Source organism: Leuciscus leuciscus (assembly GCF_965113295.1).
Source record: "Leuciscus leuciscus genome assembly, chromosome: 3".
Classification (NCBI taxonomy): Eukaryota; Metazoa; Chordata; class Actinopteri; order Cypriniformes; family Leuciscidae; genus Leuciscus; species Leuciscus leuciscus.
In genome coordinates this window covers 57,992,059-58,019,050 of record NC_138727.1, presented here as the reverse complement: position 1 = coordinate 58,019,050, position 26,992 = coordinate 57,992,059, and the positions used below count along the sequence as shown (strand labels likewise).

At 39.1% G+C, this 26,992-nt stretch overlaps 1 protein-coding gene across 1 annotated transcript in view; it reads left to right on the top strand.

Annotated features, from left to right (window-relative positions):
* The window catches only part of LOC309493846 (sialoadhesin-like), a 128,619-nt gene extending 102,522 nt beyond the window's left edge, over positions 1 to 26,097 (top strand). Inside the window, exons 3-4 of the mRNA XM_082163116.1 lie at positions 24,195 to 25,058; positions 25,157 to 26,097. Coding sequence (XP_082019242.1) covers positions 24,785 to 25,058; positions 25,157 to 25,524 — 642 coding nt within the window. The 5' untranslated portion in view covers positions 24,195 to 24,784 and the 3' untranslated portion in view covers positions 25,525 to 26,097. The remainder of the gene's footprint in view (positions 1 to 24,194; positions 25,059 to 25,156) is intronic.
* Positions 26,098 to 26,992: the final 895 nt, after the last annotated feature.

Below are 26,992 nucleotides of genomic sequence, written 5' to 3'. Positions count from 1 at the left end.
AAATGAAATCAGTCCAGAGAGAGACACTGAGCAGACCTTAGACTAGCTGCCATCTTGGATTCTGAGAAGGCGAAGCACTGCTACTACTCCACTTGTAGTCTTTGGTGACTTCAACATTCATCTCGAGAAGCCGTATGCAACAGACTTCAACTCTCTCCTAGCCTCTTTCGATCTCAAACGACTCATCAACACAGGTACTCACAAATCAGGCAACCAACTGGACCTGGTTTACACACGCAACTGCATCACAGACAATATTTTGGTGAGACCTCTCCATGTTTCAGATCATTTCCTCATTACTTTCAATCTACAACTTCCTACCCGTGCACCACCAACCCCCCTACCAGTCACTTTCAGACGAAACCTGCGCACACTTTCTCCCGCCCATCTTTCCTCTGCTGTGTCATCTTCTCTTCCCTCACCCACACAATTCTCATCTCTGGATGTGAATGCTGCAACGGATACCTTATGCTCCATTCTAACTTCTTCTCTAGACAATATCTGCCCCCTCTCCTCCAGGCCTGCACGCGCTACTCCCTCTAACTCCTGGTTATCTGAGGTTCTTTGTGGACACCGGACCGAACTCAGGGCAGCGGAGAGGAAATGGCGCAAATCAAAACACACATCTGACCTGAGTATGTATAAATCTCTCCTCTCTTCCCTTTCTGTGCATGTTCATGCTGCAAAATCTTCATATTTCCACAACAAGATCAACAGCTCCTCTAACACACGATCACTCTTCAAGACATTCAACCCTCTCCTCTGTCCACCTCCACCCGCCTCCTCTTTAACTGCTGATGATTTTGCTAACTTCTTCACCTACAAAACAACAACCATCAGCAGTCAGTTCTCAGCGCCTGTTACGACCCAGCTCTAAGTCATAACATAAAGAGGACAACTGACAAGATGAATTCAAATAAAGAAATATAAGTTTATTTAAAGTTAACCAAATAATGTCTAGGGTTCAAACACAAGATAATTATAGTAAACATCAACACAAAATCAAATCAATAAACAGTTGGAAATGAGGTTGGTAGAGTTGTGGAAATCATATGGGAACACAAACTCAAGAACCCACTCTTCAAACAAAGTCACAAAACACAAATGAGAGAGAACTAGGCAAAATCCATGAGCTCCTTAAATAGTTTGCCACAGGTGCAGCTGATCTTCATTAGAGCAATCCCGCCCACCAAGGAGTCAGTCCTAGAACTCACAAAAGATAAGAGATAAAAAAACAAACAGGGGCAGGGATGTAACAGCGCCACACACACAAAAACCCAGACCGACCCCTCCCACAGCCAATAACCCTCTCTCCTCCTTCTCTCCGCTAACCGAGGAAGAAGTATCTGAACTTATCCTCTCCAGTCATCCAACCACCTGCCCTCAAGACCCCATCCCCTCACACCTTCTACAAGCCATCTCTCCCACACTTCTACCAGCACTCACACACATCATCAACTCATCCCTCCATACTGGCACTTTCCCTACTGCGTTCAAGCAGGCTCGGGTAACTCCACTGCTTAAAAAAACAACACTAAATACATCATTTGTAGAGAATTACAGACCTGTCTCTCTCCTACCATTCATTGCGAAAACACTTGAACGAGCTGTTTTCAACCAAGTAACATCCTTCTTGTCTCTAAACAACCAGCTGGATGTCAACCAATCCAGCTTCAAGAAAGGACACTCAACTGAGATTGCATTATTGTCGGTCACAGAAGCTCTACGGATCGCAAAAGCTGTTTCCAAATCTTCAGTTCTCATTCTCCTGGATCTGTCTGCTGCCTTCAACACTGTGAATCATCAGATCCTTATGTCCACCCTCTCATCACTGGGCATCACAGGAACTTCCCTCCACTGGTTTGAATCCTATCTCACAGGTAGGTCCTTCAAGGTTGCATGGAGAAGCGAGGTATCCAAAGCACATCAACTGACCACAGGGGTTCCTCAGGGTTCAGTTCTTGGACCCCTCCTCTTCTCTGTCTACACCACATCACTGGGACACATCATACATGCACATGGTTTCTCTTACCATTGCTATGCTGATGACACACAGCTCTTCCTCTCATTTCAACCAGATGATCCCACAGTAGCTCCACGGATCTCAAGCTGTCTGGCGGACATCTTGGCATGGATGAAGAAACATCACCTGCAGCTCAACCTGGCAAAGACTGAGCTTCTCGCCCACCCTGCCAATCCAGCTCTACAGCACGACTTCACTATCCAGCTAGATTCATCATCAATTACCCCATCAAGGTCGGTCAGAAATCTTGGAGTAATATTGGATGACCAGCTGACCTTCACAGACCACATTTCAAAGACAGCTCGATCATGCAAGTTTGCACTGCACAACATCAGGAAGATCAGGCCTTTCCTAACTGAGCATGCAACACAACTTCTCGTCCAGGCCCTGGTCATTTCTAGGCTTGATTACTGCAATGCTCTTCTGGCTGGACTTCCATCATGCGCAACTAAACCTCTACAAATGATTCAGAATGCTGCAGCTCGTCTTGTCTTCAACGAGCCAAAAAGGGCCCACGTCACTCCTCTGTTCATCTCTCTGCACTGGCTACCACTCGCTGCTCGCATCAAGTTCAAGGCATTGACGCTTGCTTACAGATCTATCACAGGCTCAGCTCCCTCCTACTTTCAGTCACTCCTACAAACCTACATCCCTACCAGAAGCCTACAATCGGTCAACGAGCGACGTCTCGTGGTTCCATCACAGAGAGCCACAAAATCACTCTCCAGAACATTCTCATTCACGGTTCCATGCTGGTGGAATGATCTCCCCACCCTCATCCGGAATGCAGAATCCCTGACAACATTCAGAAGACAGCTGAAAACCCATCTCTTCCGTGAGCACTTAACCTCATAAAAAATAAATAATAATTATTTCCTTTTCCTTTAATCCTCCCTTATCGGGCTTATGCTACTCTGAACAATGCCTAAACTTCATATTTTGAGCACTTGCGTTATTTTTGCCTCTTCACGATGACTCGCTTAATTTAGTCCTAATTTTTAAGTCACTTTGGACAAAAGTGTCTGCTAAATACATAAATGTAAATGTAATTGTGTCAAATCACTGTCTTTAAAGGGGAACCAGGTGGATGAAAAAGAGAAAAGACACACAGGAATCTCAGGTGAGAATAATTATCATAATGATGATCATTACCATAATGATATGGTATCTAAATGAATTGGTATCTAAAAGATTGAAAGTCTGAATGTAGCAGTGACTTTTTCTAGTGAGTTGTTTATAGACGTTATTTATTTTCTCTTTATTCTGTTTTTTTCTTTAATGGCAAAGATGAATCATTCCAGACCACATCATGACAGACACAACGCTTATGATGTTGAATTGAGTGATGCTGTGTATGAGAATGTAACGGTAAGTGTTTCCTACAGAAGACTAAACTCTCTTCACCTTTAGCCAAAAGGAATTAAACACTCAATGTCAATCAGTGTTCATCCGTTCAATCGTTTTTTTTATTTTTTATATTGAAAGTAGAAAAATTAGAAAACAGCTTGAATATTCGATTTCTACACGTGGACGGGAATGAAACGCCCCTTTCCTCTGATTTGTCAGCCGAAGATCTAACTGATCGGTCATCAGTTCTTCCTCAGTTCTGCACTGCAGAATAAGAGTCCTCCGCTGCTGCTGCTGCTGATGTGCGGATTTTTATCTCGTTTATTGCAACTACATTTCATCTTTTTCTCATCAAACAACCAGACTAACGAATGGCTCGACACAACCCGTACCGGGGAAGAGCCTAGACATGGCTTTAAAATAATTTGAAAAAGATTAATAAAATGAAAATAATTAGCTATTTTTCTATATTTTCCGGACTGTAAAGTTGCGTTTTTTATCATGAAGCATGCTGTGATTTATTCCTAAGTGACTTAGGCCTATATAATGCATTTTACTTCAAATAATCTAAATGTTGACTTTCAAAAGTAGGCACACCAAGAAGGCTATTCACTGTATTTTGGTTAATTTTTGGTGTGCGCCAGAAGGATGTTTAAGGAGACAGAGACGCGCTAAAGCAGCACACCATGTTGTTTTCTTAATTTTTCAAAGGCATTTTGTACATTTTGTAGTCATTTTGAATGTACACAAATAAAAATATACTAGGGATGTCCCGATCCGATCCACGGCATCGGTATCGTGCCGATACTGGCCCAAAACGCTAGATCGGATATCGGAGGGGAGAAAAAAAAATATCCGATACCTATGATCCGATACCTATTAGGGGTGGAACGGTACATGTATTCGTACTGAACGTACGTTCGGTGCATGGATTTACACAGAGAATACACGGTATAAAAATAAATAAAACTTGCGTGCACATTAATTAATGTAATACGGAACTAACGTTACTGTTAGATACGCGCATAGACATATGCGGGTTCTTTAGGGACACCTAATCTGTAGCCCCGCCTATTAGCTCTGAACGCGCGTCTCTTCAAATGCTCGCTTTATCATTATACGCGCGCGGCGCGTCCTATTCGCTTTGGACGCGCGAATGGATTCAAACTTTTCAAGCATCGAACTAGACGCCATAGACGTGAATTTGACTATTCGCGTTTGGTGTGAATGCAGCAAAATGAACAGGCTGCGATGTCAAGATTGCAATGCTGGAATGTGTGTGTCAGAGAGAGAGAGGCACGAGCGAGTGTGAACAGTGGAAAAATAAAAACATACTCCGTCATCATACAGGACATGTGTTTAGCCTACTTATATTTGTGTAAAACACAACATTGCTTTTGTCAAACTGTAAACTCTTGTCAAACTGTAACTGCCACCCAACCAAAATCACACACACACACACACAGACACAGACACACACACACACACGCTGTTTAAAAGCAAAAATGATCTCATCTTTTGGACATTCATCATATTGCATTGGTTTTCATTTCTTGTCCTAAAACAGAGCACTAATCTGTTTATTTTTAATTTACACATTCTACATTGATTACAAAAGAAAATCAAATGTGTTTTTAAAAGTAGTATTATTTTATACAGAAATAAATTATTTATAATTCATATGAGAATAAAGTTAAAGTTAATTAAAATTTTAAGGAAACAAATATGTTGATCTGAAATATAGCAAATTAATTTTAAATTCATTCAGGTTACCAAACATATCTCAAGGTCATATCTCATATACTGGAGAAGTATTTGTTCTCGATTTGAGTGAGATGTTTTTATGTGGCTAATTGAGCAAAGTGCTTCCATTTATTTTATTATTAGTAGTATTAGTTCAAGAATAAAATAAAAATATCGGATTGATATCGGTATCGGCAAATAGCCAAAGCTGCGGCATCTGTATCGTATCGGAAGTGAAAAAGTGGTATCGGGACATCCCTAAAATATACATTTGACTGTTTCAAATGACAGAGTATTAAATGACTAGCCTGACTACGTCAGACTTCGTACTTCCGCTCAATTTCATTTTGCTTCTGTACTCAGTCTGAGACAGCGTCATAGCTTTCCGTTTTCCTCCGGCCTGAAAACAGCCGGCCAATCAACGAACAGAGGGCCGGCTGAGAGCCGTGACGTAGACGCTGATTGTACCGTGGATGCGTAGATTTACTTCACATAATCTGCAAAAGTCGTTCACAGCCATCTTCACTCCGGTATTTCGCTCAATGGTTTTGTTTTCGCATCATACGTGTGTTTACAGTGGAAATTAGATGCGGCTGAGCATGCGCATAACACACGCCATAACCAAACGTTATGTGATTGGCTTACAGGTAACCAATGATTTTAAACTTCAGACAAGCGCCCCCCCACAAGAAAGAAAACGCTTTTCAATTATGCCATGCCAGACTCTGTCTACGAAGCAAAGCGAAGTAGCAGAGTTTGGTATTACCAGGCTATTAAACGACAGAGTATTAAAGGCACACTATGCAGTTTTCGTTTTTCTTAAACAGCGACCCCTAGAGTCGCTGTGGAGTAACTGTATTTAACGTTACTGTCGTAAATACCACTCACGCAGAGCCGTCGGTTTCTTTTCCTTGACTCTTCCGACCGCGCTTTCTTCATTTTCTTCGTCGACTCATGATTCACGTCTGAAATGCGTGCTAGTGTCTTCCATAGTCGTGATTCTCGCGAGATTTGTCGGGGCGCCACCTCTCAAACCATTGCTGGTTTTGCCAGCGGCGTCCCCTCCCTGCTTTGCTATTGGGATGATTTGCCCTACTACGAGTTTGTTTACCATCGAACTGAATATGAAGCTGTTATATTAAGGTACAAATCTTGCATAGTGTGCCTTTAAATCTTGCCATAGTGTGCCTTCCTCCTCTTCACTCTGCTGACCCACGACTGCACACCGTCATATAACTCCAACCTCCTTATTAAGTTTGCGGATGACACGACTGTGGTGGGTCTCATTAGTAACAAAGATAAGACAAACTACAGGAGCGAGGTGAGCCGCCTGGCCAGGTGGTGCAGTGACAACAATCTCTCTCTGAACGTGGACAAGACGAAGGAGATTGTTGTAGACTTCAGGAGAGCGCACACTCAGCATACTACTCTAACCATCAACGGTGCCACTGTGGAGAGAGTGAGCAGCACCAAGTTCTTGGGTGTGCACATTACTGAGGACCTCTCCTGGACTGTAAACACAGCAGCACTGGCCAAGAAAACACAACAGCGTCTCTACTTCCTCCGTAAACGGAGAAGAGCCAGAGCCCCGCCCCCCATCATGTACTCCTTTTACAGAGGCACCATCGAGAGCATTTTAACGAGCTGCATCACTGTGTGGTATGGGGCCTGTAACGCATCTTGCCGGAAGACTCTACAGCGCATAGTGAGAGCAGCTGAGAAGATCATTGGTGTCTCTCTTCCCTCCCTCCAGGACATTTACGGAACTCATCTCACCCGCAAATCCCTCTGCATTGCAGGTGATCCCACTCACCCGTCATACAGCTTCTTCAGTCTGCTGCCATCAGGGAGGAGACAGCGGAGTCTCCAGGCCAGGACCAGCAGACTGAAGGACAGCTTCATTCATCAGGCTGTCAGGAAGCTGAACTCGCTCCCGAAATTACCCACCCTTTTTTTTCACGGAACCAGGACCACTCCCCCATCCAGATCCACATCCTTGGGTCCTTCCCCTCTCCACTCCCACTAACGTACAATGATGATGTCATGCACCAGTCACTTGTAACGCATAGGTCTGCCCATTAGTTGCTCTACTACCTCATCAGTTAGTTTAAATAAAAGGACTGCTCTTTGAGCCCTTTGGCACTTTAATCAGACAGGAATAAGCTTATTTTCTTTGCACTAAAATCTCTGTTTACTTCACTGGTTTGCACTTTACTTGCCATGTGTCTTGCGCTGCTTCTTCTTCTTTTAGTTATTTATTAGATAGTTGTATTTTATATTTTATACTTTATCTAGATTTTTAATCTTTAGTGTTAATGTTATCTGTATGCACCATGGGTCTGAGAGTAATGTAATTTCAATTCTCTATATGTATGTACTGTACATGTGGAAGAACTGACAATAAAGCATACTTGACTACTTGACTTGACTTAAGTTATTTCCCCTGCTGAGGAACAAATCCAAGTGATGGCACCGGCGCATCGCGCGCTCACACAACATATTATCAGTTCACTTCACACAACATATTATCAGTTCACTTCTGGCATTGCTAACTTGACATCACAGTTCATTATTAAAATAAAACAGTCAACCAAACATATAAAAAGTTATTCTGCTTAATTAAATTCGTCTTTTGTACAATATAAAGGCTGTGCCCGGTCAGTCATAACTTGCTGTTATTCCAAACTCATTTCCCTTGAAGATGCTGATTTAGCCTTTGTGTATATTAGGACTCGACAGAAGCCTTCTTTACATTAATAGTTTTTGTGAATGTAATCAAATGTATTTTATTTACCGGTCTTTTACACTATTTCTAAATAGGCTAATAATAAATGCGGTTACGTTTTTACAACGATGTGACGCACGCGTGTGTTACTCTCAACGTGACCCGGTGCGCCGCACACAAGCGCGCATCCTTTAGATATAAATTATAGGCTAATACATTTTAATAAAACACAAAGCCTACATCATAAAACTCGGAAAATATGTATTTTAATATCTCTTTTCTCCGGTTGTTAGATAGTCAGTCTGAATGACAGTTCATGCGTGAACGTTATTATATAGGCTATAGTCAATGCATTATTCTTTCCTTTTTTTATTAGTGTTTAAAATATTTAATTTACAATTAATTATGTTATTTTTTTTAACTTACTGGGCGAGGGAGACCATGCTAACAGCCGTCATTTACCCTGCCATACCAAGCTGATGTAAAGCGTTGATTAATTTATATCTACACAGAAGAAAGCCCAGTCTAGGCTCTTCCCTGGTACGGGTTGTGTCGAGCCATTCGTTAGTCTGGTTGTTTGATGAGAAAAAGATGAAATGTAGTTGCAATAAAACAAGATAAGAATCTGCACATCATCAGCAGCAGCGGAGGAGGACTCTTATTCTGCAGTGCAGAACTGAGGAAGAACTGATGACGGATCAGTTTGATCTTCGGCTGACAAATCAGAGGAAAGGGGCGTTTCATTCCCGTCCACGTGTAGAAATCGAATATTCAAGCTGTTTATTCATTTTTCTACCTCAGAACGAAAAATCAAGCTGAATTATTGTTTTTCGTTCTTTTGGAAAAAACGAAAAAGCTTTTCTCATTTTTCTACTTTCAATATTAAATCAAAAAACGACTGAACGAATGATACACGGATTAATGTCAGTGTGAACATATCTATATTGACTAAGAATATGGAAATTTCAATAACACACTCCTGTTTTTACTTTGTCTTCATTCATAAAGGCTGCTCAACTTGATGATTGTAAACCCGAACTGGACTCGTCTCTGTATGAAAATCTTCGAGCAAGTAAGAATACCCACTAGATAGAGACAAAACCCAATCTATTAGCCTTTCCTCATGACACGTGTTGTTGATGCTTTTATTTAAATATTTCAGTATTCAAGTTTTTACTTTCTTTCTTATTCAGCCTAACAAGAAGAGGATGTAGTTACAGCCTTAATGCATCTCTTTGTGGGAGGAGCCCTGAATGATTGACAGAAGTGTCATGATGTAGGCTATAACTTAAGTATATTAAGGATAATTGTATAGATGGATGCCTTGGCGAAAATGGAAGTAAAAGGTTAATGAATTGATGCTAAGTTTGTAATCACTGAAGTGTGTTTTTACTTTATGCTTTTTTATCACGTATGAAGCTTACTTCATTTAGAATGTTTTTAACCTTAATCATCAGTATTGTTTATGTTTCAAATGAAAGGCAGAAAATAGGCTCTTGTACAAAGTTCATGTCTTCCACACTTTTCTGTCATTCAATACAGCAGATTAACAGCATAATAAATATTAAAATGCATTACATGCTAGAGAAAAAAAAATCTAGTCAGATTCAGCAAACTCTGAATCAACATGCACCAATGCTATATTTTCTTAATGTCATAATCATTTCTTCAATAGTATTCATTACTTCAATGAGCTCATTGCATCTGCATTAAATGCTCTACATTGTTTAAATAAAAAAAGAAAAATGTAAGCTAACTGTGGTTTTGTATAGGCTACATTTCTGAAATACATAACTTAGACAGTTGGGTCATTCCACGAAATCAGTGCCTTTTCAACTTTGAAAAATTAAAATATAAAATAAGTTTAAACAATTTTTAAAAAATATCCATTAAATGAAGACAGCATAAAATAACAAGAAATCGTATTGTGCCATCTCAGGCTATGTCATTTTTTATTTTATGACTATTTATCTACCTCATGTTTGATATTTTTGTCATGCCTGTTACAGACACATGCGTTACTATATACTATAGTTTTAATTAGAAATATGTTATAATTTCCACATATATGAGCAGTATTTAAGTCCCTCTTTTCACTGGAATTGTTAAAAAAAATAGATTTTTTTTTTCAATATTATATTTGTCATTCAGATGACCAAGAACATACAAATTTTGGAGGGTGATCACATGTCAATTAAGAAAAATATATATTTTTACAAGAGAGATATTAAAAGAAGGGCTTTGTCAAAAATACAATAGGGTTACAATGGAAAAACTTGGAAGGCCATTTCAAATATAATTTTTATATTTTTTATGAAATTAATGACAGTAACAGGATTGACATCATAGTAACAGGACTGACCAGAGTAACAGGGATGACAGGACACACATTCTTCAGCGTACACTGCACATATTTGTTTACATAATTTTGTAAAATTTTACCTTTTTAAATTGTATTACTTGACATAGCCTAGTTGTATTAGTGAAGCACATTACATTTCTAAGAGATCTAAAGATTTAAGGGTATTGTAATTAGAGTAATTAGACCCATGCGTCCATCTGTTTGTCTGTGTGAGTATGTCCCCTCACAGAACTTAAAATATACTGATCTGGTTCAATTATTAGGCAAGGAAGATAATCAGATCTTGGTCTTTCTATGATGATCTGAAAACAGATGCTAACATTTGGTTTCACTTTCTTGAACATTACAAGATTGGGGCGAGGGTCTGCAGTCACCTTACTGCTATTGTTTGTAATCGCACAAAAAAGTCATTTTTATTGTTAGAATTGTGACTTCATAATATTTAGATATGAATCCAACTGGAAAAAAACTTGTGAAAAGATATCTGTCAGTTAGTCAAATAGCAAATAGCATATAATGAGGCTCTATAGCCATCTAGTGGCTAAAATTATAATTTTTTACTTTTAAAACTACATTTTCCAAAATATGGGCAAAAATTTTACACAAAACCATGTCAAATTATCCATGTTATCCCCATGAATGAAATTTAGAAATGTATAAAGTGAATTTTACATAAAAAAAAAACTGTATGAACTGTTTTGTATAAAAACCTATAAAAAAAAAAATTAACATTTTTAATTTATTTATATAAATTTAAAATATATCATAAATCCTCCCAAAACTGCACAAATGTGGAGTAAAAACATTAATAAACAGAGTAAATTTACATTTGTTAAAAAAATATAAAAAAATATTCTGCTACAAAATTACATGTTATTGTCTGGGGTGTCTCTGGAGACCCCGAAGACCACGAAAGTCACTTTTTTTCACGCTAATATAATTTTTTTATTTATTATTGTACATCTAGAAAGGGTTGAGAGCCGTACAAAGTTTCATGCCATTTAGACAAAGAGAATTTTTTTTTTTTTAATTCAGCAAAAGTCATTTGCGGGTCAAAAAGACCCCGAAGACCATCAGAGGGTTAATACTTTAATTGCCAGATGCACCAGCAATACCAACTCTGAATGATATAGGCATTAGCTCAATAAAACACCCAGGATGACCTTTAAAAATGTTTTAAAGATCACTGTTCTTTAAAAACAGTGTGGCTAAGGTGACACCTAATCTATGTCATCCCTGTTACCCCACATGTCAAAACCTGTTACTATACAAAAGTAACAGGCCTGACAGTAACAGGTTTGACAAATTCAAGCTAATTTGCTAATTGCTAGCTATTAGGGCAAGGCCATAAAAGCACATGTTGTACACTTTGAAAGGATATTACTTGTAGATATTGATTACATTAAGTTAAATAAATAATTGTTTAAATTTATACTTTAAAAATCAGTAAAAGTTTTGACATTGCATGATGTCCCCACCTCAGTTATACCTAATAAATCATCAAAATAGAGCATTATAGAAGAGAGAGAGAAACTTACTTGTGTTTTAACTGTTGGAATAATGATTGAGAGATGATGTAACTTCCTGGAAGTGATGTCACAGGAATGTACCATTATTTTACAAGGGGTTTTTGGTGAGGGTAACAGGCATGACATGAAATCAGGGGACACCGATAAAATGGTTTATATTTTATTAAAAATAATGTATATTTATGCCAAAACATTGCTTAACAGTGACACTATACTTAGAACAATATGAAAATGTGATTTTTGTATAATTTTGCCTTCAATTTGCAAATTAAAAGTCCTGCTGAAAAAGAACAATCACAGGGAGGGACAGGCCAAAAACCTTACCCTTATCAGCATAAATGCCATTTAAATTATTTAAAATAATATATAAATGACTTTAATTTAATGTAATATTGAGGAAATAATACATAGTACTATTATGTTTTTAAATCACAAATGTATTTGTTGTTATAGTAATTCTACGTCTGATTATTTCTCAGGGACACAAAAGGCACCAATTTCGTGGAATGACCCAGTTACGTGATAACAGATCACTCTAAATTGTAATATGGACTCATGCACTTTCTGTGAAGCTGCTTTGAAATTATTATTGTGAAAAGCCCTACAAATAAACATGAATTGAATTGAATTGAATCATTTAGCCAAATGAATATAATAAACTAAATTACACTCGTTATCTTGCTGTTGTTCGGAACAACAATATTTCAATTAACAAGTCCTTAACTTACGTTTCAACTTGAAGTTAGTTCGTATGAATTCCTTCTACGACGACGAAACTAGTTCCAACTTCCAACAGAAGCAACTCATCATGAGCAAGGGCCAACATTGTAATCTGAAAAATGAAGCCTACCCGTAAGTGCGAAAAACTGCAATACATTGAAAATCCGCTAGGGGCAGGTCCCAAAAGGGAGCAAATGTCCATAGACCCCATGTTAAAATGTCCGTTTTCACAGCATAAATTCATATTTTTACAGGTTGGTCCCATGGACTTTTATTGTATTTTTCGATAGGTTCCGAGTGCCTGACAACTGTGAGGGGGGTGAATTTTTTTCTAACTCGTTAATTTAGATCGTATTTAGATATAAAATGTATGACAAATAAGGGCGTGGTTAACTTTGATTGACAGCTTGATTGACAGCTGATAACGAGCATAGGCTGCGCCGAGGAGAATGACAACATAAGGAGCGCCATTTTTTAATATACAGTTGAAATATAATACTACTGTTTCTGTATCATGAAATGTAGTTTTAAGAGTTTTTCAGGCGAGAATGTAGTTGTTTAAAGCTCAAATCTGTGGTTTATTTATAAAGATTTATGGAAATTGTATCCAGTTGTGATATCCAGGCGATCACCGGGCGCTCGGCGTTCATGTACCCCGCCTGGAGCAGCCTTTCCTCAGCTAGTCGTTCTGACGTTTGCCGCGGACTCTGGCGTCTCTGTAGTGGTTAAACATGAGATATAATTCGTCTTGTGTATATCTAACGGGCGATTTTTGGTCTCGTGAATCTATCATTTGTTCCATGGCCAATCATTTTGGCTGAGGGGAAGTTTCATAACTTTATAAGCTATTTAACTTTATAAGCTATTTATAGAGCGCTGACTTTGTATGTTTGACAGAATTGTTTGCTTTATTTGTATAGCTTCTTGTACCATTTACTTATACTTTTATAATGGCTAATATTGATAAAACGGAAATTTAACAAAAAGAGACTGGGTTGAGTTTTGTCATTTTAAATTTAAAACAATGAAGATGATCTGTAATGTTGTTTACTGCAACATCTGTTGTTTAGTACAAATGCACATATTGCCTGGACCATATTAAAATGTTTAATATTTTTATATTATATTTAAACGAAAAGAGGCAGGTTTGTGTTTTATATTTCGTTTTGTTATAAATAGGCAAACGTTATGTGCAGTGAATATAATCAATACGTGTTGCCTGAACCACATTTGTGTGGCTATAATGTTTAAGATTTCTTTAAATGAAAACGAAAAGAGTTAGTATGGTGTTTTATAACATATTTAGTTGCCTAAAATATACATCCAGAGATAACCGGAGTAGCAGAGCGAGCTGAGTGACGCTCGCTGTTCTGTACTTGGAATAACCGGACTCGCATCCTTTACCCATATATGGATTGGCCAGAAGGTGGGCGAGGTTAGGATTTCCCAAGATTTTCCAAGATGGCGCCGCCCATACCCCCCATAAATGGCTTCAAAACCGTTCTTCAGAAAGTCTATGGGTGACGTCACAGACGCTTTGTCCATATTTTTTACAGTCTATGACCATGAGTGACTAACCGAAACACAGACTGAAAGCCGGACTGGAATAGTATAAATGGGTGGAGCGGAATGACTGATATTCCCCTCCCCGCTTAAAGCGTCCTGTAATCCACCGCTCGAGCTCCACTTCGGGTTTTCAATCTCCCGCTCGGATCGAGACTGCAGCCCGCCAGAGAAAACACGGGCGACATTACTTTAAAAAACACTCTTCCTTCAAATACGAGTTGATTATTATCATATTTGTGGCGTTCACGGGAGGAGGAAGAGGAGCACAGCTATGCAGGACGTATTATGAACGATCAGTTATACAGTGTTGTTATCGTGCAACGGTCGTTATTCCGAAATATTATGGGTGAATATCACATTTCGCCAATCACAATCAAGTAAGGTATTCCAGCGACCCCTGTCATAATAAAAGACAAGATGAACTGGCCGTTTTGAAATCGAATACAAAACTTTTCAATAAGTACTTAAAATCCACAACATACTTGACACATCCTTGTAATGTTCAATAATTTAGAAGACAAACTGTATCCAGATTCTAGAGATTTTTCTGTATTCTGTAAATAAATTGCCCAATAAAAATTAATATTGCAAGAACAGCTAACTAGTGGTATATCATTTACCATGATAATTGTGTACAAAAAAAGGTATACATTTAGTAAGCTGCAAAAATGGAAATATTTATATTGTTTTTGTTTTTTTTCAATCACCAATAAATGTTGGGGTTTCAGGATTTATTTTAACTAAAATTTGAATAAAGATGATTCTCAACTATGTTATGAAAGATATAACGGAATGAACTGATACACCATTTTACTATTCCCATTCAATGCAATGTATCTATACACTGTATCTACACTGAAAAAAACTACTTGCAAGATTTACTTAATAAAATCCTCGTAACAATTTGCACAAGTATATTTTAAGTAAATTTTACTGCTATAATATCAAGTACAACTTAAGTGTCATTATCAAGTAAAATCTACTTAGTATTGAACGTAACGCTCATGAAGAAATGAAGTAAAAATGACCTATTTACATTTCATTTAGAAGCTATATTTATTTAAAGTAATTAAGTAAAGTTTATTTATTGTTTTATAATTAGGAAGCTTGCTTTTATGAAATTATGAAGTAAATCTTACCATTTAATGAAGTAAATAAGTAGATTTTATTTCAGTTTTTTTTTTTTTTTCATTTACTTAAGTTTTATGAAATTATAATACTCCCTATAATTATGTAAACATAGCTAATTTCTTTTTTATAAATAATCCTGAACACAAATAAATGAACATTTTCTCTATATTTTTCACAAATCACACAATTAAAATACAATGAAACAGTTTATTTCTGTCATCAAAAATTGTTCTTCATACAAAAATGGACATTCACAGTCATCTCTTGACACAGGTGCATTCAGTAAAACTTCAGAATTATAGTGTAACCCTTGTTTTAAACATAAAAATTTATTTAAAAACAAATTCATGCAAAACATTCAACATTCAAAAGAGCACTCTGAAATAGTGAACTTTAAAGGGTTAGTTCACCCAAAAATGAAAATTCTGTCAGTAATTACTCACCCTCATGTTGTCCCAACCCCGTAAGACCTTCGTTCATCTTCAGAACACAAATTAAGATATTTTTATTTAAATCTGAGAGCTGGATCACTCCTCCATAGGCTTCTAAGGGATTTGAACTTGCTGGCCCAGAAAATGTATTAAAGACATCGTTAATATAGTCCAAGTGACTACAGTGGCTCAATCTTAAATTTATAAAGCGACGAGAATACTTTTTGTGCGCAAAAAAAAAAAAACAGTGAGTTCACGTAGTAAAACATCATAGCGCTTCTGTGTTGTACGTCACACGTAGGATCACTATTGGCCGACGCTGGTCATGTGTGTGATGCGTGTGACGTACAACTAGGGATGGGTATCGTTAAGGTTTTAACGGTATTACTACTCTTACCGATACTCCTTATCGATCCGGTACTTTAACGGTATTCTTATCGGTTCTTTTTGTTATATTAAAAAAAGGGGAAAAAATTATTTAGAACATAATTAATATTGCTTTATATTTTGAAATGTAAAATAAATATCTATAGCAAAAGAAAAAGCAATGGTTTAACAAAACAAATAAAACATGTATGTTATGCAGAAGGGTGCACGCTTTTGTGTTTTATATAGACAGACAGGACGCCAAAAACAAAGTACAAACACATGGTCAAAAAAAAAAGTATATAAAACAAATATACAAATTATATACCCAGTGCTTTAATTTCAGTAATGTCTACTGACATTACTGTTCAGGAGTAATATGGGTTAAAAAGACATCTAATAAAGTCAGATGTAAAATAACACTGCATAGTTTATCATAGATAGATTAAAGCTTATATCATTCAAGAGCTGTGACTGATTTTCTCTTTGCCTTTTGTTGTTTGATTCACATTAATGGAGCAATCGTCAGCAGGATTATTAGACTGCTGCCTCTTTAAGACCAAATGCAGATCTAATCATTATTAAGCCTCATATTTTCTCCCAACTATTTACGCCGATTTAAGACATAAACTGTATTTAAGTGAATAAACTGCTAAGTGAATCTCCAAGACGGCCATTTTGACATATTTGTGTATTTGATCGGTTAGATGCGCACACGAAGCCCAAAATATACGTTGCTTGTCTCGTTGCGGTGTGTTTCGGAGCGTGCGCCGCATTTTGGAACAGCGTCTATTGCGTCAATTTTGGTACTTTTAATAGCCTTTTATTATCAAACGCGTCCCGCAGTTTAGCAACAGTATAGACTACATTTTACAACAATCACCGATCGTGCAGATTCTGACGTTACTTTTAAGTTTTAGGGAGAAATGACAGCGCATCGCTCTGTGAATGGAAGGAAGTTGCGCTGGAGAGAATGTGGCTTTAGTTTTTAATGGTTACACCTAAAATATCTTCTTTTTTATAATCATTGGAAGCCAACATCTAAATCTAAAATAAAATTAGTTTAATATCAAAGATCTAAAGTGTAACCTTTTGAATGTTCTGTCCTCATCGTCACTCATTAAGCAGGGCTGTTGTGTTGCGCGCGCCGTGGCTTTGCGTGAAAGATCGCTCTCTCTCTCTCTCTCTCACACACACACACACACACACACACACACACACACACACACACACACACACACACACACACACACACACACACACACACACACACACACACACACACACACACACACACACACACACACACACACACACACACACACACACACACACACACACACACACACACACACACACACACACACACACACACACACACACACACACACACACACACACTCTCTCTCTCTCTCTCTCTCTCTCTCTCTCTCTCTCTCTCTCTCTCTCTTTAGCAAAAATGCATCACAGACAAATGGTTCAATATTATTATATATAGAAGTGGCTGGCGAGATTAAATTCGCAAGATAATAATTTCTTAATAGCAATAATAGATAGCACGTGTACTTTAATAATTTCTCTAGTACCGACAGCAGAACCGATAACGTCCGAGCTTAACGATCCAGCGGTCTTTCCGTTTAATACCGGGTTTCGGTACCAATCCCTACGTACAACACAGATGCGCTACGCTGTTTTACTACGTGAAAAAACCCGAGGCCCAGAGAGAAGGAAATGAATAGTGGAATAAAGTCGTTATTTTTGTGTTTTTTTGCGCACAAAAAGTATTCTCAGCGCTTTTATAAACTTAAGATTGAGCCACTGTAGTCACTTGGACTATATTAACGATGTCTTTAATACATTTTCTGGGCCAGCAAGTTCAAATCCCTTACAAGCCTATGAGGAGTGAGCCAGCTCTCATATTTAATAAAAAATATCTTAATTTGTGTTCCGAAGATGAACGAAGGTCTTACGGGGTTGGAACAACATGAGGGTGAGTAATTACTGACAGAATTTTCATTTTTGGGTGAATTAACCCTTTAAAGAATACCATTACAACTTTAATGCATTAAAACATCAACAGCTGAATGTTTAAACAATTCTATCATACCATAGCATTTACTACAACTTCATCTTTAAAGGGATAGTTCACCCAAAAATGAAAATTCTGTCATCATTTACTCTCCCTCAAGTTGTTCCAAACCTGTATGACTTTCTTTCTTCTGCTGAACACAAAATAATATATTTTGAAGAAAGTATGTAACCAAACAACTGATGGACCCCATTGACTTCCATAGTAGGAAAAAAATATATACTATGGATGTCAATGGGGACCAGCAACTGTTTAATTACCAGCCTTCTTTAAAATATCTTCTTTTGTGTTTAGCAGAAGAAAGGAAATCATACAGGTTTGGAACAACTTGAGGGAGATTAAATTATGACCGAATTTTCCTTTTTGGGTGAACTATCCCTTTAATCTTTGAACTTTTGGGAAGAGTTTAAGAAGGATGGATACATCGATTGGATCTCGATGTTTGAAGTTCTCCATCAACACCATGGACGACCAGTATTTTAATGATGTGCTGAGTGATGTCACTGTAGCTGTCCTCCTGCATACAGTTTAGAAGAAAAAAAATAATTATTTTGAGAAACAAAAATAGAAAGTGACTTCATTATCACAACCGAATGAACACATACTAAAAAAAGACCATATGGTTTCGATTATGTTAACCGTTTGATGCGTACGATTAAACCGGTGTGATTATATAGTGCAGGGGTCGGCAAGTAACTTTGGGCGTGGGCCAATATTTTTTTTAGCCAGTAGATGGCGGGCCAGCTACACAGAGTAGGCCTATGGATACAAATTAAATACTTTTATATAGGCCTATAATCGCGGAATATGATGGGTCCGTCACTGTCCGTGGATCATTCGTTCAATCGTTTTTTCAAATTAAAACCAAAAATAAAAAGATGAAAAACGACTTGTTTTTCCATTATTTATTTCCTGAACTAAAATGAAAAAACGAATAACAATGGGTTTTCTGATTTTCTGATTGTGCTCAGATCAAAAATAGAAAGAAATAATTACTGGATTAGACAAATTTTAATTTTGATTTTTAATTTAACACCTTAGGCATATATCAAGGAAATCATTTTAAACAGATCAAGTACTATTGTGGTAACAGATTACAGCCATTTTAATAAAGGTGTGAATAGCAATCATACTCATTTGCTTACAGTCCGACTTTTGAACTTTATTCCTTTTTTTTTTATTATTATTTATTCGGGACACACACATACACACCTAAGGTTTAAGGAGTTCTGCGCGGGACTGTTTTTTTTCTGTCCCGCTCCCACAAGGTTCTATTCATCAACCACTTAAAATACACTCGGTGTTCACCCGCTTTATTTCCCGACCTGACGGTTCCGCAAAATTTAGATCTCGTTTCCATAATCTCACATTCAAATGTCTCTAACGGCAAGAATGAGATTAAGTAGCCTATAATAAATGCTATACAAAAATTGTGTTCGTGTCAATATAAATATTAGGCTATTTTAACATTGTACTGTCAGCAGAGAAAAAAAATGCCACAGAAAAAAATTATGAAATATAAATAGCCTAACATAAATTAAATAGGACAAAGCCTATCACTCAAATTTCTAAGCAACATAAACGAAAATCATATTGCCCTACTGACAAATGAAGTAGGCTATTTTCTGCCGAAATATTTCAAACATCCTTGCAAAAAAAGAATGTTGTTGACTGACAATGGTTTCAGTACCAAACAGCTCCTCAGAGATAGGTGTACAGGTGGTCAGAATTAAGTGCGGATACGCTGTCAAAAGATGTCGGGAGTGGGCTATTGTCAGTCAGACCGCCCGCTCCGTCCAAAGTAGCCTACACCAGAGTTCTGACCGCTACCGTCTTTTGACGCGCGAATGGACAAAGTGGTCAAGCGTATAACTAGACGCGGCAGGCGCGAATTTGACGTGCTATTCGCGTCCGGTGTGAACGCACAGTTATACTTTAAAATGTAATCCCGCGCCGCATGATAGCGGTGAAATCGCCGCGCGACTGCGGCTTTTCTCAAGTAGTGGAAGAGTTTTGTGCAGCATTTAGGACTTCCAAAATAATCCGGCGGGCCAGAAAATATTGCTGCCGCCAGTTGTCGTTCCCTGATATAGTGCATTTCAGGCATTTAAGTTACATACAACTAAGTTACCACACACATTGTGTAAGTAACTATAAAGTTTACTTTTTTTTTTCTTTCTCCCACTTCACCAGCCTCTTACTTTCTGCAAAATCCAAAAACATAAAAGATAAACACTAGAAACAGGCTCGAAATAACAACAGAAGTGTGGGGACAATATACAAGGACTCCGTGACAAACACTGAAACAGACAGGGTATATATACACAAGTGTTACGAGAAACAGCTGTAAGGCAATGAACAATCAGTGACAGACAGGATCATGGGAATTGTAGTGAGAATGCATAGACACCGTGAAAACTGAGGACCTCTAGTGTTTAACCCAGGGAACCACCAGACACTGTGACATAACCCCCCCTCTACGGAGCGGCTACCAGACGCTCCACGACAGAAAACAAAACTCGACAAAAGTCCAGGAGGGAGGTGGAACTGTGGGGGATTAGGGGGAGGGACGTAGGGCCAGGACCATGGGAGGGAATGGACACAGGGGATGACAGTTCATCGGGCGGCCTGGGCGGAGATGACACTTCAGGCGACCAGGGCGGAGACGTCCCGTCGAGCGAACACGGCGGAGACGGCCCCTCGGGCGGCCAGGGCGGAGACGGCCCCTCGGGCGGCCATGGAACAGGAGCGGGCATCCACCCAGGAGCAGGCATCCACCCAGGAACAAACATCGGTTGCTCTGGAACAGACCCCGGCTCAGAACTAGGAACTGATACCTGCTCGGAAACAGACACCGGCTCAGGAACGGAAACAGACACCGGCTCAGGAACGGAAACAGACACCGGCTCGGCAGCATCCCTTTTGTCTGAAGATCCTGAAACTGACTCAGAAACATGAACAGTCTCAAGATCAACAACCGTGACCTGAGCATTCTCTGGATCGACAGACGTGACCACAGTCTCTGAATCGGCAGACATGGACTGAACAGTCTCTGGGTCAACAGACGTGACGTGAACCGTTTCTGGGTCAATTGACATGAACAGTCTCTGGATCTGCAGACGTGACTTTAACCGTCTCCGAATCGGCAGACGTGACATGAACAGTCTCTGGGTCAACAGGCGTGACGTGAACAGTCTCAGAATCGGCAGACGTGACGTGAACAGTCTCAGGATCAGCAGAACTCATCTGCTTCCTCCATGCCTGCAGAACTGCCACTACATAAAAAAGGAACACAGCCTTCCTGGCCATGGCAGGACTGATGATGGGAAGTTCTGGGACAACCTCCAGGAAGACAGCGGGCTGTTCGGGGACGACCTCCAGGGAGACGGCGGGCTGTTCGGGGACGACCTCCAGGGAGACGGCGGGCTGTTCGGGGACGACCTCCAGGGAGATGGCGGGCTGTTCGGGGACGACCTCTAGGGAGACGGTGGGCTGTTCGGGGACGACCTCCAGGGAGACGGCGGGCTGTTCGGGGACGTCAGGAGTGCAGGAAGCTCTCCCTCTCCTTCTCCTCTGGATGGGATCGGCGGCGGATGGAAGTCTGGGCTGGATCTCACCATCTCAGGTTCCATGAAGGATCGAGGTGGAGAGTGATACCTGGACTCCCCTCTAGTACCTCCTCTCCTATGACCTCCGCGGGTCCCAGAAAACTTTGCCAGCCGGGTTCCCTCGAACGACTCTCTGGGATGATCTGAAGGGGGTGTGGAAGCTTTCTTCAAATCAGCTTCCTCAGTCAATCAGGCCCACAGTGCAAAACACTCAAAGATGTTCATACGAGGAGGAATCTCTTTAGATTGAGAATTCCCCCTCTGCTGTTTCTTCCCCTTCTCAGTGGCTGGAGATTTTGGAGACCCCATACCACTGGATCTCTGCATGACGGAGTCCTTCTGTCACGACACGCACACACAGGGAATTAGAGATCCAAAAGCAGTGTTTTATTAAAGGGTAATCCGTACTCACAACCAGTCCAGGCAAAGGTCATAATCCAAAAGGCAATCCAAAAACATAAAAGATAAACACTAGAAACAGGCTCAAAATAACAACAGAAGTGTGGGGACAATATACAAGGACTCCATGACAAACACTGAAACAGACAGGGTATATATACACACAAGTGTTAACAAGGTGACGAGAAACAGCTGTAAGGCAATGAACAATCAGTGACAGACAGGATCATGGGAATTGTAGTGAGAATGCATAGACACCGTGAAAACTGAGGACCTCTAGTGTTTAACCCAGACATTTGGAAGATACTGTTAAGACAACTCATTATTTTCTCGAAAAAACAACGGAATTGAATCAAGATACTCATCCACATGATAAAGGAGGTCTTGAATGTGCCAAAAATATAAATAACTCATTTTCGACCAAAAACGAAGTTACGGTCTTTTGCCTTTGCACGGCAGTATAGCTCCTAACTGGCGAATTTAAGAGAAACTCCTAAAAATAATGGGCGTGTCACTCATAACTTTAGACTCTTAATGTGTTTTACTAAGAGTATTCACAATATTAATCTATCAATAATAATAATAATAATAATAATGTCATCATCATATTATTAATGTTGACCTGGTTTAACTAACTTTTATGTGATAGCCCTATAATAGGGGTCCTGTGCATGTCTCTGGGTTACTGGCTTAGAAAAAGATCTGCACTAAAACAGATTGTGTGTAGTATAGCTTAATCCCCCCAGACATGACATCCTGGTAACCCCTCTGCTTGCAACCAATCCCTTTTTTGATTTGCATAAAGGTTTAATGCAGTTTGTAGGCCTCTTGTCAACTCAAAAAAGAGCAAGTGAGAGTCAAGGGTTTTAGTAAAGATCAAACTCAATAAATTAATTCCAAGCATTTGTTCACTCGGCAGGAACTCGGTATCTGTGAACAATCCTGTCTGTGAAGAAATGAAAAGTTCCACTGCTTGTGAAAATCACACACGTCTTAAAGAAATGCTTTGAAAATGTGTATAACTTTGCATGTTCTCGACTCTTTTCACTTCCTCTTTCTTTCTCCGTTTGGCTAGTTCTCTTTCTCTGAAGGATGCTGCTTCATTTGCCCTGTCCATTTTATGATGAGGTATTTTCTTATGTTACAGAAAGTATTATTTGAGTAGTTTTAATCAAAGCTAGTTTTGAAGCAGCAAGTGGGGGGAAAATGTAAAGAGGAAGATAAAGAGTTCGTCTTCAAGGCTCATCTTATGGTTGTAAACCTCTGATTCACTGCATCGTTTCATCGCTGAAACACGGTAAGGGAATTTCTCTGTTTGTAGTATGCAACGTTACATTTTAAAAGTAAAATAGGACTTTTCCTTGTTATCTTTATGTGTTCATACTGTATGTTTTAAAAAAAATGAAAATGTTAAGATGGTGCATCAATAAAATATCAGGTTGGAGGTTTCTTAGATTGTTACTGATATCTGAGATGGAAACTCTGTCAGTATTTATCAGTATTTCTATTTGTTGACTATACTGATTAAATAACATTTTCATAAAAAAAAAATCATGTTTTACCCGGGAATATGAAAAAAACGTTATCCCCTGGTTTCACAGACAAGGTCCCAGACTAAAATGCATGTTTGAGCTGTTATAACTGAAAGCAACTTGCACTGATAAATATGTCAGTGCCATTGTTTTGTCTCAAGATTCACACCAGTAATGTTTATTAAAGCTACTCAAATGTCCTAATGGAACTAAGTCCTAATCCTGGCATCATCAAGCCCTGTCTGTAAAACCAGGCCTATATTTCACATAAAAAGCTTGTTTTTAAAGACTGTTTTAATTTTTCTGTCATGAAAACTATCTCACAATAACCTGAACTTGTTCTTGCCGAATTTGAAAAGATTCACCTTCACAGAAGCTAAAATAAGTGGCTTTGTGATTGTGATTCCTGCTCATGTCAGTCAGAATGGCTCCTCCTCTTCCTCTGATCTTGCTGCTCATGATTTCGGGTAAGTCAGACTATTTCTGCTTTTCAACATCCTCAAGTACTTCAGATGCAGTTAATTTGAATAAAGAAAATAATTTCAGACTTTTTCAGTGAAAAAGGTTGGGAAGTGGCTGGTAATCGTGATGCTAAATTGTTCGAGATGAATTCTGTGTTTCAGGGGTTTCTGGTGATGATTGGGGTGTGAGTTAAGCCCCTTTCACACAGCGCTTTGAACCCGGCAAATTGCCGGCAAATTGCCAGAGCGCCTTCTGTGTGAACGCAAACTCGACCCGGGATTTATGCCGGGATCGATGCCGGGTCGGGACCTAGTAACATTGCCGTGTTCAGTCCTGGAACGCGCGCTGTGTGAACAAAAGCCGTAATAATGCCGTGTCGTAGTGATGACGCTGAAGCGCGGGATCGTTCGCCAGCTGTGAAACGGTACGTAAAGCGCAATTTTATGATCGAATCAGAGAAAAATATGCACAAGCGTGGTTTCTCGAGAGAGAGATCGCAGCTCATAAGCAAACTTAAGATGCTGCTGAGATTACAAGTCACATCGATGTCACGTGTCTTTACGGCATTTACGGGTTGTGTGTGAACGCACTCTCTGATTCCGGAAAATCACTGGCAGTGTGAATGAACCAAAATCAAACGAACCCGGGTCAAATCCCGGGTCACTTTATCCGTGTATTTTCCGGAATCTCTGTGTGAAAGGGGCTTTACAGTCCTTCACACATCTGTGCACTAAAGGACTCAACAGTGATAATGAGATGCACTTATAAATACCCTACTGGATATCAGATCAAGGAAGTGTTCTGGACAAAAGGCCCAATACTAAGGGCTGTTGAGCTTCTAGATCTGTCTAATGACCCTGAATACAGTCAGAGGCTTCAGTATCTGGGAGATAAACAGCAGAACTGCACCATCAGACTGAGTCATGTGACTCTGAAGGATTCACACATGTACTATTTCAGATTCATCACTGATAAAGCTGATGGAAAATGGATTGGCGATCCAGGAGTGACTCTTACTGTCACAGGTGAGTTTGATGAGGTTTATCTCTTCTTCTGTGCATTATGTTGAATAATAATCAGTGTATGACAGCAGCACTAGATATAATGTGTGTGTTGTGTTCAGATCTTCAGGTGGAGTCTCCTGAGAGAGTGACAGAGGGAGATTCAGTCAATCTGAGATGTAAAAGCAGCTGCGCTCTGACTGACAGAGCAACATTCATCTGGTACAGAAACTCACAGCCATTAACTGAGAGAAGAGACAGAAACAATGAACTCCTGCTGCAGTCAGTCAGAAGAGAGGATTCAGGCAGATATAGCTGTGCTGTAGACGGACACACTCACATCTCTCCTGCTGTTGAAAAAGGAACCCTTTTTCGCTCATGCAAGACCAACTCCTATATGCTTGAAGGGCGAAATATCCTGAAAAACTGTTGGCCAAAGTCACATTTTAATAACATATTTCAAATTTACATGATCCATAAAGATCCATAAATGTTTTTTCTGATGCTCAAAAAAAGTGTTTATTTCAGGTTTGTCCAGAAAATTACAATTTGGATATTTTATTTAGAAGGCAGGACTTCTATTACTAGAGCTGAAATATTTGGTATGTGAAAAGGCCTCAAGCGTTACTCTGACAGGACTGATTTCCTCTTCCTCTTCTGTGTGACGTCCCTCAGCGTCTCTCCATCGCTCAATGAAAGTCACGTGATCAACACTGTGATGCTGATGTCAAAAGTTCATGCATTTGGTTTTCTCACCTACAAAAGAGGAAACAGTGTTTAACCATGTTTAGAGACATGTGATGCATTCAAGAAGGACAAGGCAACTGACACATTAAAAAACGTAATAGTTATCATGATAAAAACATTCAGATGAATCAATTCTGCTTCATCAGCGTGTTTAAAGTTCTTTATTTAACTTCCCGTTTGCTTTTAATCAGTAAATTGGAGGTTTATCAAGTGCACAGTTTGTTTTGACGTCACTGCTACTGCAATACCTTCCAGTGTTTTACAAGCTAGGATAGTTGGTCTGCATATGCAAATTAAAGTACAGTTATTAAAGCAATTATTTTCTCTGTTTCTTAAGAACATGTTCCTTGTCATTACAATCTATTTGCAACTTATTGAAAACAGATATTCCCAAGTTTGAAAACATTATTACATGAGCATTTTTATTGACTGACGTAAAGTTTCTCTCAGTTTAATGTGTATGCCTTTAGTCTAATGTTGTCTGTTAAAACTCTTCCTCTGCTCGATCTGCACTAGTTGAGCTGTCATAAGTGTTAATCACGTGTCATTCAGAGTGTAAATACGCCTATACTGGTTTCATCTAGGGCTGTCAACGAATATTCTAAATTCGAATATATATTCGAATAGTTTTAAAAAACAGAAATTCGAACGTGAAAATTAATATTCGAATGTGAATTTCGAATATGGAAAAACACGCCCGCGGAAGCAGAGGCGCGGCTGTCTGCTTTGCGAGTGGGCGCGCGCGCTGCCTGAAGCCTTGTTTATACTTTCGCCTGTCTCCGCAGCGCGAGTCTCCGCAGACTGCGCGCGCACCTCCCCAAACGGACGAGGCGTTTATACTCGACGCGCTCGCCGTTGTACTATTCTTTGAAACGATAGGGGGCGATTCGCGCTCGTGCGGACGCGTCGAGTATAAACAAGACTTGAGGGACAGGTCACACGAGTCGCACTGTCTAGCACAGCGTCACTGCTGAAAGTTGACAGTGCACTAAAAGACAATGGAATAAATTGCAGTCAGTTTTTCCTTTTTTTAATACAAGCACCAATAATGTAAGTAGCCTTTTTCTTTTTTAATAGCACTTTATTTTTTATGAACCTCAGGGTAAAAGTTCTTTGTTGTCACATTTCTCGGAATTGTGTGCCTCATTTTATTTAAAGTTAAACAGAAAAGTTCCATGTTTACCACAGCTCGCTCGGAGCGTTCAATGTCG